Source organism: Eucyclogobius newberryi, unplaced genomic scaffold, assembly GCF_026437365.1.
Source record: "Eucyclogobius newberryi isolate DKJ021-1_F unplaced genomic scaffold, fEucNew1.0.hap1 SCAF_9, whole genome shotgun sequence".
Taxonomy (NCBI): Eukaryota; Metazoa; Chordata; class Actinopteri; order Gobiiformes; family Gobiidae; genus Eucyclogobius; species Eucyclogobius newberryi.
Window position 1 is genome coordinate 21,443,444 of NW_027316532.1, and position 13,034 is coordinate 21,456,477.

At 41.6% G+C, this 13,034-nt stretch overlaps 1 protein-coding gene across 1 annotated transcript in view; it reads left to right on the forward strand.

Annotated features, from left to right (window-relative positions):
* Nucleotides 1-13,034, forward strand: part of mllt1a (MLLT1 super elongation complex subunit a) — a 24,687-nt gene continuing 11,653 nt past the window's right edge. The window contains exons 1-3 of the mRNA XM_072438733.1: nt 1-114; nt 9,525-9,705; nt 11,786-11,868. Of these exons, the coding sequence (XP_072294834.1) occupies nt 103-114; nt 9,525-9,705; nt 11,786-11,868 (276 nt within the window). The 5' untranslated portion in view covers nt 1-102. The remainder of the gene's footprint in view (nt 115-9,524; nt 9,706-11,785; nt 11,869-13,034) is intronic.

The following is a 13,034-nucleotide window of genomic DNA, read 5'->3' on the forward strand; positions in this document are numbered from 1 at the left end:
TGCCTTCCGCTTCTGGGGCTGGTGGCGGAGATTGGCACACAATGAGGAGGAGCAGGACGCCGCTGTAAAGATAACTACAACAATCACGGAGGCCGGAGAAACATGGAGAATCAGGTACTTACATACGGACGCCGCCACTTCCTCCTCCCGCGCGGGTAAAAGGTGAAGCGGCAGCCGCGCGTGGAGCCCTCCGCGGCCCACGAGACAAAAAAAAAAAAAAAAACGCTCGCGCCGTGCTAGCTTACTCGCAGTTGTTTGGCTCCGGAGCTATGAATGCTAGCGCTCATACATCGGTATTTACTGCTAGCTTCCCCCCGACTCCCGCACCGTAGCCCCCGAACCGCGGCGCACGAAGACCCGGGGCGGTCGTTGTAGGCTCCGCTACACCAACGCTTACCGGAGGACCCCCGAGAAAGGCAATGTTTTCCTCATTTTGACCGGGTTTGCGGTGGCTAAGCTAGGCCGGTGTGTGTGTGTAATTGGGCCGACGGCTAAAGGCTAAGGAGCAGCTACAAGGCGCCGGGAAAAACATTTGTCCTCTCCCCAGGTTTGGAGCGGAGAGGCGCGGGGGTGGTGCCTGCTCTGCCCCGGCGGCCCCCGAATCCCGAAACGCTACACAAAAACTGCCGGGGGGGGGACTGCGGTGGTCAGAGCGGCGTCCCCGGCACGTTTAACGCTGGGAGAACGTGACGGGTTTAATGTGGCTCCGGGACCAGGGTTGAACTTGAGGCAGAAATGTGTGTGACCTGGTCCCTCGTCGCACCGGGCGTGAGAAGGCTCCCGGAGCACCGCGATTACGCCAGGCCCCTGGACGCAAGAATGCCCGTGCTATTTCTGTCAGGATTCACGTGGCTCATAGTTGAGGTGTAAAAGTTGTTAATTACAGGCCCGGCTGCAGTTTGTTCATGTGCAGAAGGTTAAGCCACCACAGACTTCTTCTTTCTCAGTTCTTTTTTGAAGTTTTGTAACGGGAGCAGAGCGTGTGCACCGGGCAAACCCCTCTGCCACGCTGCCCCCGAAGAGGAGAAGTCTGATTACGCGAAGATTTGGTTTTCCTGGTCGGATTTGTCAACATTCTTCTGTAAACTGATGCTGATGCAGATCTTGTTTTGATTGATAATTGTGATTATTCTGGGCATAATATAATCCGTGGGAGCTGAAAAAATGACAATCGTGACAGTTTTAGAAGCAAAATTAATTGTGTTATGTAAATAACTTGTCTTAATTGGTGTTTTTTGTCACATTTAACTTTATTTTGTCTTTCAGGAAGTTTGATTTTCACAAACTTGAGGAACAGTAACACATCAGACCACGAGAATGAAAGATTTCACGTTAATTGGCCACAGTCTCTGTAATCGTGACACAAAAATGCGATGATATGACATCCCTAATTACAATCTATGTAAATAATACTTGACTTATACCTCGTGTTCCACTGTTTGCACAGCGTTCTGAGCTCATTGTACATGTATTGTATTTAAATCACTTTTATTCCACACATTTAATCTTATTTTAGCACAGTTTATACTTTTTAGGCCCGAGCGCCACAAGCTGGCGAGAGGCCTATTAATCTCGTAAGGCCGTGCGAGGTTACCACTTCCAAACACTCACTAACGCACTCCTTCACTCACGCACGCCCCGTGCATACTAATTAGTAGTAGGAAAATGGAACATTACCGTTGTAAACGGGCGAAGCCCGTGCAAAAGTGCGCACTAAACGAGCACTTTACATTGGGATGACAACCACGAAGCGGTCGTCATCCCCATATAAAGCACTCATTTGCCCTAAGTAGCTCACAAATACGTTCCCCATCTCTTGCATGTTCCGTGCATATAAGCATGTAATGCAAAAATTGAACATTATTACTGTATAGAGGGCCAAAAACACAAAGTGGGCGGAGCCCACTGAAAATTAACAAAAGTACCCGTCAGTGACCAGGGACCCACACTATGAGGTAGGAAAGCCCTTTTCTAAAATAAAAAAAATTGGCGCGTCAGCGCCCCCAAATGTACCAAAACTACATTGAGAGATAGGAAATGACCCAAAAAAAATCTGATCGTAGAATCATGAAATTTGGCGCAGAGGTAGATGGTGACAAGAGAAATAAAAAATATTATTACGGCAACGCCGTCCGCCCAACCATATGTCGGCCATATTGCTTCAAAAATGGCTAAGCATGACTCGGGAGTTTTTCCAAACGTCGTACTTTTACGAACTCCTCCCAGGGCGGTGGCTCTAAAAAGCTGAAATTTGGTGAAAATGCTACTGAGGAGTGGGACATCAAAAGTTATTCAAATTACATTGATACCTGTCACGGTCTCTGAGCGGCAAAGCCGCAAACTGTAGCTAGAATTTCAGAAATCTCCCAAATTTAACATTTCTGCCGTTTGCGCAGATAAAGTCTGAATTGCTTCAAATTAGAATCAGTTGTTAAACTCTTTGCCCTAAACCTACTTGAAGTGAAATAAATTAATTTGGCGCCAAAGCGCCCCCTACAGATTTTACATGAAGGTTAAATGTTTAGTTTTGCAAAATTTAATGAAATTTGACACACAACTCAATTTTGGCATCCCCATCAAAAAAGTCAATGAGACCCATGTCATAATTGTTATGGCGTTGCCGTAGCGATGACCAAAACCTCCCACGTTATTCCAATGGGGAAATTGCCAGAACATGTTTACACTTTATACTTTCACCAACTCCTCCCAGGGCGTTAGCCCTATCAACGTGAAATTTGGTGAGACTCATCTTCAGGGGTGGACCATCAAAAGTTATCCACATTTTTATTCAAAGAGTCACAGTCTCTGTGCAGCGAAGCCGCACATTTTGCCAAGAATTCAAAATAAAATTGCTTTTTGATGGTAAAACAAAGGGGAGAATCGGTCATCAGTAGGCGTAATAAAAGGACAATTGGGGCGCGTTAGCGCCCCCTCCTCTTGCGGCGTGGCGAGGGCCGATCATTGCCGCTTGCGGCTATATTTTACTATTATTGTTGTGCATCGTTTTTGTTGCACCTCGAAGTTCCTGGTTTGAGATTCACAAACGACAAAACTGATTCTGATAAGAACAAAAATAGTTGACCTTTGACACTAGGACTCGGTGCGGAGCCACTTTGGAGGAGTATCCAATTGCGATTTGCGCGTTGTACATTATGAGTGCAGGATTCTGTTCATTTTAAACTCGCTGGCAGTGTTTTTGTATTTGGTAAAAACAAATCCAAGAGCCCTGTGCGTGTGTAGCGGTCTAAACTACAGGGTGAGCAGTTTTGTTCGTCTGTTTGTTGACATAAAACAAGAAGGTTATGTAAAAAAAAATATTGTTCCAGCATACCAAAACTGTGAAGAGTATTGTGATACTTTTAAATTGTGTTAATTCACTATAAAATGCAGAGTTACACACTTGTTAGCCGGATGACGAGTGCGCTAAGTGAGTCATTCATAAATCCGTTCTATTTTTGTTTTTGTCACGTTCACGTTTCTTTTTATTTTGTAAAGCTACAAGAGAACTGTTTGTTAGGCATTGTTATTCGGTCATGTTGTGTTAAAATAATCGGGAATAGTTTTAAAGTTCTGAAATGTGACGTCGTAACATTCCTGTTTGGCGAAGGACAAAACGATCCTCAAACACACGGCCTGGATGAAAGTGATGCGACAAAAGTCAGAGAAACCGCTTCCTGAACACGAGTCTGATGTCGTCGTGGTGAAGGAGAGGAAACTTCTGCTCTGGTTCAAGGTCAAACCAGATGACGTGACCTTTACAATTTATCTTTTTTTTAAACCATAAAACAACAAAAACATACTTAAAATGAACTGACATATGAAAGAAAAATAAGGGGAAAAAAATAATAATAGTAGTAGTGATAATGAATAAATAATAATAAAATTTAAATGAAGAAAAAAGCCTGTTTAAAAAAAGTTTATTTTGTTTTCAGGATCATAAACAAGAGACTTTTAAAACGGTGCCATTTAAATCTAGCTATGCATGTTTAACGTTAGGATTACATCAAAATGTGAAATAAACAAATCAGAATGTCACCTTTTTATTTAAATTTAGTTTTGAGTAATTTTATTCAAAGCCGAAAATCTGAAAAAAAATTGTTTTTCTCTTTTTAAATTAATTTAACACAAAAATAGCCCAGTTTCTTCCAAAGTCTGAACTGAACACAGACCTCGATTAAACGGCACATAATTGACTTATTACTTATTATATGTGACTGAAGCTCGATCTTGAGTCAAATCCAATCGATGGCTCGACCACATGATGGAGATTTAGGGGAAGTAACATTTTATATAAATAGAAAGCTATACTTTGTTGACCTTTTAAAGCCAAGAACTTCTCCTTCTCAAACACTTTGTCTCCATCGAATCCTCTCAAATGCATCATAGGAGTTATTGCCAGTGCAGTCACGATGCATTAAAGCTCATACATTTGTCCTTGTGCTGTACGCGGAGAACTTATGAGACGTATAAACGAATAAAAAAGACTTTAGTGGAGCTGGGAAGTGTATAAAAGTAGACTATATATTGCACTGTTGCTTTGGAGATGTTTGAATATCGAGTTTATCGCATTGTTGATCATTAAAACTTAAATTGGACCACAAAAATGAAGGTGTAAAATGATATTCCTGCAGTTTTGTTTTGGATTTCATGTTCTGTGCGATACTTGCGCCTCGACCAAGACTTTTACGGACACATTTGAGCACATTTCTGATGAATTATTGTCAGAATATTGTCTTTTTATTGCGGTTATCTAGTTTGAAAGTCCCTCCGTTCATAGCTATTGCCGAGTAAGTGGTAAACTTGTAAACTGACCTCACTCGTCCACGTTCTGTCCGATGACTCATTCGGGTGGCGTTGGAATCTGGACGACCGGTGGTAATTTTAACGGAAATCTGTGCTTATTTTGTGCATGAAATCAACGAGAGGTCCACAATTGTATTCTTTTATTCATTTGTTTTTGCCAAGTGTTCCTTTTTGTCTCCTTGTTGACTGTCAATACAAACAAAAAGCACCTTTTAGGAGTCGGAAGAAGAAAACTTAACGATTATTATGATGAATCTTCAAATGTGATGTTTTGCTGAGCAGTTTCAATGTTCCTCGGTTGAAAACAGGCCGTGCAGGGACTTCCTGCCTGGACAGTGGGCATGGCTAATCCCGGCACACGCCCTCCACCTGCAGAGAGCACGCCTGGGTATTTGTAATGATAATACTTTTCCATTTATGTAGCACTGTCGTTTAGCGTTTATTGAAATATCATGCAAATTTAACCACTAGATTTAGAGTTCGGAATTGAACTTCATAAAATTTAATGTTTAAATTGACCCGTTTTACCTGCAAGAGCAGTGTAGACTCATCTCGAGGAGCAGGACAAAGAACAGGGCGAGGAGCAGGGCGAGGACCAGGAGTAGGGCCAGATAACCATTGTGGTGATCAATATACGACCTGCGTTTATTTTTATTTTTTTCAGTCGGTCGATCAGCCGTCTCGTGAGTAAACGCCCGGTTCTCCCGGCTTCCTCGTTACACGCCACATTCCTCAAGGCAAACGATGACTTGTTGACTGCGTGGCGGGTGTGATATTGGCGATGGAGGATTAGCCCGGTCATGAGCAGCTGGAGCAGGGCGGGGGGGGGCATTGTGGTGGCCATGGGAGCCGCCGCGTCTGCCAAAAGTTGCATTTCCACTCAATGGCGGGCCCCGTCTGAGAGGCCGTGGAGCTGGGGGCCACACAAACGCTCGGCCGGTGCACTTAAGCTCCGGGTTTTACCAAGACCAAGTGGAATTCCTCTGTCCTCGTCCTTTTTAGGTAAAAGATTTTATCCATATTTTTCTGCCCGACTCGCGCTGTGGGCACTGCGCCGGCGAGTTCATCCTGTTTTTATGTCGAGATTCTTTGCAGTTCTTTCCCCAATAGTTGGTTTTGTTGATCAGGCTCTTATTTAAAGACATTTCTGTGCAGGTTTTTAGATAGGATTTGAAAACACCCCGTCCTAATAATTTTGTCCGGGCGTACGGGGACCGACTAGGTGAAAAAACAAGTAGCTTCAGCATTCTCCGGACAGCCAATCAGAGCCAAGCACACACATTTTGTCGACCAATCAGCGCGCAGCATGCAAATTTTCACTTGTAAACTGTAATGGCGGACTATTGTCAAACGCTTCCCAGTCCGATTTAATGATAATATTCCCCTTTTTCTGAGATTTTTTAAATAAAATGGCCGTCACTGCGTCCACATCTTAAAATACCCCGTCCAAAATACGGGAAGACAGGTCTCTATCTAAAAGCCTGTTTCTGTGCAAAATCAGACACAGATAGAACACTTATATTGCCTTCATTAGGGAAATTAGCTGTATTGTGTTAAGTTTTCTGGTGTAGGGCGCTTTTATTGTCAAAAAAGCTCGGTTTGGTTCAATAATCTCCTTTTTAGGCCATTTTGTGGAATAGTTGATGGATTAAAAAAGGTTTTGTACCCTTCGCCTAATGAAATTTACAGTGTCCCTTTAATTGCATCACAGCAACCCTTTAACGATTTTTAGGGTTTAATTTAACTACAATCCAGACTGTGAGATTCATTAAATTTTAATGAATAGTTCTGCTCTAGCCAAACGTCACAGTGGCAGTGTTTCGAGTGGAGCTTTTCTTTGCATTTTGGGGGATTTTTTTGTCTTATTTTATGCAGCGTGATACAATTAGAAGATGTTAACGAGGTGTGCTCGAGTAGAGGTGGGAGGTATGTTGAAGAAAAGTGGATAGTATCGCGATTGTTTTTTTTGGAGAAAGGCAAACTTGGTGTCCACGATTGATCACGATTATTGAGACCAAACAACAGTGAAATATAACATTTTCTTTCATTCTCGTGTTCACATGTGACTGTTCCTCAAGTTTAAATGTTAAATGTGACACAAACAGTCTGAATAAAATGTTTTTTTTTTTTTTTTTTTACATTTGCACCTATTTTTGAGCTGAAAATTGGAACAAAAATACATACTTTTGCTTGATTATTATTTTTTTCATTTTTCACGATTATTTTTGTGCCAAGACTAATCACAATTATCGATTTTAACTCGCTAATCTCATTTAATTTGTGTGTTCTCAGCCAATCCCATGCGAGTAGCGGTACGTGGTTTGGGGACTTCACACATTTGGATATTTATCATGATTAGAGTTGTGCCAGGGTGATACAGTATCGATATCGTGGGCTGCTGTATCGATATATCGCCATGAGTAATTTTTGTTGCTCGTTTAAAGTAAGGAAACTAAAACATTTGACATTTTGACATGAGCAATGAATATCATGAGCGATATATTGATTATCGCATGTATCGTGAGCCGTGTATCGAATAGTGAGTGACCCTACAATTCCCAGGCATAATCCATATTACTTTTTGTTGCCATGACACTTCCAAACTCTGCTCTGTGCGCGCCATGTCGAGGCGTAGTTTGTAGTTTAAAGCAGCAGCGTCCACAGAGCTGGTCCCGGGCCGGTTGCCATGGCGCTGTGTCCGTGTGTGTCTCTGTCTGTGTGAAAGTGACACCGGCTCGTCTCGGTCAGGTCTAATCCCTCCTCCCCTCTCACGGCCACTCCAAACCCAAATCCCTGCATTCTTCGCCGGTGCGTCGCTCCCTCCTGGTCGCTCCAGGCTTTTAGATAGCCGGCCGTCTTCCCGTATTTTGGACGGGGTATTTTGAAATGTGGACGGGCATTTTCGAGTGCATGGACGGGGTCATTTTTATTAATACATTTTAGAAAAAATGGAATATTATCATTAAATTGGGCCGGGAAGCGTTTGACGATAGTCCGCCATGACAGCTTACTGTTTAGTCAAGTGAAAATTTGCATGCTGCGCGCTAGAGCTGCAGCTATCGATTCTTTTAGTAATCAATTAATCTATCGATTTTTTTCTTTGATTAATTGGTTAATCTTTTTGTACATTCCGTAAACCATTTAAAAGCATATTAAATCGTTTTTTAAATAAACGTTATAGTTCATTGTAATAAACAAATAACAAATTGAGTTTCTGCCTATAAAAAAACACATTTATTCTTAATTTCACTAGTTTGTCCCCAAAACGGCAACATTTCACTTCTCCAGTCCAAAGTGTTCTGTTTGTATATAAAGAATATGCGGAACTAGTTGTGGTGGTTAGAGCGGCAGCCCGCGGCACAGCGCTCTTTTACACAACAAAACTCTTCCCGGTCGCACCTATAATAGATCCATGGGTCACACTCGAGAGTTTAAAACACGCCACTCTCTGTTGTGCTTCAGTTGCTTCAGGAACTAGCTCTGTGGGAAACAAAAGCACCACAAGTTGTTCCGCGCGCCACAGATTCACTTGTTTTTAATAACATATGTAAATTAAACGAACCACCGAGGCAATAAAATATTAATCAAAGCTTTTTTTGTAATCACATTATTCGATTAACTCGAGTAATCGTTGCAGCCCTACTGCGCGCTGATTGGTTGACGAAATGTGTGTGCTTGGCTCTGATTGGCTGCCGAGCCGTGGTCCGGAGAATGCCGAAGCTCCACGTTTTTTCTCGCACTTTGACAGAATTTCATCAAAACCTGATTTAAATTGACAAAGATCAGCAAAAATAGGTAAGGCGCGCTGGATTTCCACAAGGTTGTTTTTAGCTGTTAATTGACACACTTCAACTTAAGTTGACAGAATGAAAGGAAGAAGGAACCAAGGGATCCCTTTCAAAAGCAGATCACACTTTTTTGTGTGGCCAAATACCAGGTTATCATTTGGTTAAGAAAGCTACACTTAACGTAGACGACTTCCCATTCTGGTCGGAAAATACGCCTCGATACGCCGCTCCTAAGTGGTGGAGTGTTATCATATTGGCTTTACGTCTTTTAAGTACTTTTTGCAGACAAAATTATTTGGACGGGGTGTTTTCAAATCCTATCTAAAAGCCTGCGTCGCTCCCTCCTTGTCGCTCCCTGTGAAGAGAGGAAATGCAAATAAGCTCCTATTTTACATCTCTATCAGGGAAATGTATGACTTTGCAGTTGGTGTGATTTGTTTTTTGCCTTTTAAAAAGCCCCAGATGCCCTGTCACATGTGCTGGAAATATATATGACAGATACAGATCTCTGACACATTTGACTGATTGGAATAATCATTCAAAAGTCATTACATTTAATTCAAACAAGATAAAACTCAAATCGTTATAAAACTGCCATCATTAAGTAAAGAGAATGTAAACTTAATCTGTTATTTCTTTATTGACAAACGCTTCAATTATTGAATATTTCAGATTTGTAGTCGGTGATTATTTCTATCGTACAGTTTTATATTTCTTTTACCTGGATAAATAAAGGCTTAGTAAATAAAGATAAATGTGTTTCAGAATCTGTGTAGATAACGATTACGATTATTATATAAAATACAGCTAATTATTATACAGCTAGTCGACTGATTTAAAAAAAAAAAAAAAATATTGGGGGCTAATCTTTGAGGCTAATAACTCGGGCATATCGCGGGCGTATCTCTCGCTGATGTGTTGCTGTTGTTGCAGTGCACGGTGCAGGTGAAGCTGGAGCTGGGACACAGAGCTCAGCTGAGGAAGAAGATCACGTCCGAAGGCTTCACTCACGACTGGATGGTGTTTGTGCGGGGCCCAGAGACGGGGGACATACAGCATTTTGTGGAGAAGGTCGTCTTCCGCCTTCACGAGAGCTTCCCCAAACCCAAGAGAGGTGAGTACTTCTGACTAAAGGTTTACCAGCCTGAGGAAGTGTGAGGACAGTCTGACTAAAGGTTTACCACCCTGAGAAAGTGTGAGGACAGTCTGACTAAAGGTTTACCACCCTGAGAAAGTGTGAGGACAGTCTGACTAAAGGTTTACCACCCTGAGAAAGTGTGAGGACAGTCTGACTAAAGGTTTACCAGCCTGAGGAAGTGTGAGGACAGTCTGACTAAAGGTTTACCAGCCTGAAGAAGTGTGAGGACAGTCTGACTAAAGGTTTACCAGCCTGAGGAAGTGTGAAGACAGTCTGACTAAAGGTTTACCAGCCTGAGGAAGTAAGAGGACAGTCTGACTAAAGGTTACCAGCCTGAGGAAGTATGAGGACAGTCTGACTAAAGGTTTACCAGCCTGAGGAAGTATGAGGACAGTCTGACTAAAGGTTACCAGCCTGAGGAAGTGTGAGGGCAGTCTGACTAAAGGTTTACCAGCCTGAGGAAGTATGAGGACAGTCTGACTAAAGGTTACCAGCCTGAGGAAGTATGAGGACAGTCTGACTAAAGGTTTACCAGCCTGAGGAAGTATGAGGACAGTCTGACTAAAGGTTTACCAGCCTGAAGAAGTGTGAGGACAGTCTGACTAAAGGTTTACCAGCCTGAGGAAGTATGAGGACAGTCTGACTAAAGGTTACCAGCCTGAGGAAGTATGAGGACAGTCTGACTAAAGGTTTACCAGCCTGAGGAAGTATGAGGACAGTCTGACTAAAGGTTTACCAGCCTAAGGAATCAGAACACTGAATATGTCAAATGTATTTACCGGTAGTAAATAAGTTTCCTTTTTCTAAACCAGGAAGAAATTAGCACTTCCACAAAATAATGAATAAATTCCGCTTTTCGATACATCTGTTGATTAATATGCACTGTCCCCACCAAATAAATACAAATAAAAATATAAATATATTAAGTTGAATACGCAGCCATTAAATGCATTTTGTTCATTTACGTTTATATTTATACGAGTGTTTCCACTTTCAAAATAAAATAAACTGTAGACGTTTGCACCAGACACAGCGAGAGAAAAGCAAGCGTTTGACCAGTTTTACCTTTGACTTTTATTGCACAGTTTGTTAATCGATGGGTCAGTTTTAAGCGTGTTCAGAGAAGGACTCGACCTTCTCCGTACAAGGAAACGGCGGCTCTGCCCTGAACATTCGCCTGAACTCTGCTCTTAACCGGAGAAGGGGCGGAATCGGGTGATTTCCTGGGTCAACCCGAGGCTAATCATTACAGTGGTTTCCTTCAAAGCAAAAGCACGAGCCGATGAAAAGCCGGCGGGAAGAATCCATAAATGTGTTTCTTCTTCTTATCTTTGCTTCGCCGGCTCAGTCTTTAAAAAGGTTTTTGTGATTTTCAAATTTTGACTTTATTTGGTGTATTTATAACTGTTGTACATATAATTATAGTTTTGCACCAATTGAGCAGGTATTTGTAGAGGAAAATTTTGAAAAATCTGTAGAAAATCACAGGAAGTGACATCATACTAGGGACACTCTTTCCAGTCTAAGAACTTTTTTGACCCTCCAATTTTTATTTGTCAAATTCAATTTTGTTTGACATTGGATGAGTTTTGCCCAGTGTTTGCTGGGTAATTTCCTAGTGTGATGTCCTCAATTACAAACAGGAAGTGAAATTATAAAACGTTATGATTTTTAGCAAAATTCTAAATACCGTATTTTCCGGACTATGAGTTGCACCTTTTTTCATAGTTTTGGCCGGGGTGCGGCTTGAACTTATATTCATACCTATATATTTATTCTTATTCTCCGGAGCGACTTATATGTGATATTATTTGTTATTTTCACACTTGCAACAGCATTTCATACTTTCATACTGCAACTTATTTATGTTTTTTCTTTATTATGCATTTTTTTGGCTGGTGCGACTTATACTCCGGAAAATATATGTATCTCAACTGCGTTTATGTTCAATGAGTCGTCCGACCTTTAGGGGGGGCTTCCTTGTCGTGTCGGTAGAACTGTACACACACGTTTGCAGGTTGCGGTTCTGTTTTCATGTTTTCTTCCTTGTGTGCAGTGTGCAAAGAGCCGCCGTACAAAGTGGAGGAATCGGGATACGCAGGCTTCCTCATGCCCATCGAAGTCTACTTCAAGAACAAGGTGATGCTCAAAAGCAAATTTATATGTTGGTTTGTTAAATGCATTAACTCTCGGACTCGGACAGCCGCGTCCGAGTCGTAAAGCCATCTCTCTGCACGTTTTGGAGTCCAGATAACTGTCGAAACTTGTTCAGTGGTTGATATTAACAGTCGTTTCATTCATCAGTTTGGCAAAACTGCAAACGCTGTACTATTTGAAGAATCCAAACTTCCGCCACGAAACTCTAAATATCCGGTCGCACTCCACGTTTGCGTGGATCAGGGGTGGGCAATTATTTTGCTCCGAGGGCCGTATTCGAATGTAGGCAAGTAGCGGAGGGCCGTCCTGCGATCATTGGTGTGAAAAAAAGATAATCTAAAAAATAAAATATCACTTTTCTGTCAAATATAGGCTATTGAATCTATTAATTCATTTCACGTCATATTTATTAAGGATACAAGTGCAGACAGATGCCTGAGGGCAAAAAAGAGAAAAGATTTAAATGTATTATTATTATTTTTAATACTACTTGGACAAGCTTGGCGGGTCGGATTGAAAGGCCCAGCGGGCCGGAGCTGGCCCGCGGGTCGTAGTTTGCCCACCCCTGGCGTAGATCTAGACAGACTGTTTGTCACGTCTTTGTTCAGTCTTTTTGTCGGTTCTCACGGACGCAGGTGAAATACGAACTATGGGGGGGAAACAATTGAAGAAAAAAATGGAATTTAAAAGGAAAAAAATGAAGAAAAAAAAAAAATGTAAGGGGAAAAAATGGGAGGAAATGGTGGAAAAAAATGGGGGGAAATGAGAAGGGAAAAAAAAGGAAAAATGAAGAAAGAAAAAAATATGTGAACTTTGAACAGACTCCGAAATGTTGTCCAGATATTATCCTCAAATCGCTCACTTCTGCCTGAACAAATAGGTTCTGAAAATAAACAATGGACAAAATTAGACCATTATTCAAAACTTAATACGTATGCGCCAATTCTTCTTTTTTTTCTTTTCTTGTGACGCCACTCCCTTATATTCTACTTTTTATTCCTTTACTTACCTTATGTTCTTCCTGGTCCAGCTTCTTCTTTTGTGTGTTTGGTTTTTTTGTGTTGTTGTTGTTGCTCTGTTGTTTTTGTTCTGTGTTCTACTAAAAAATAAAATTGCAAATCAAATATTTGCTTCAGAATCAGTTAAAT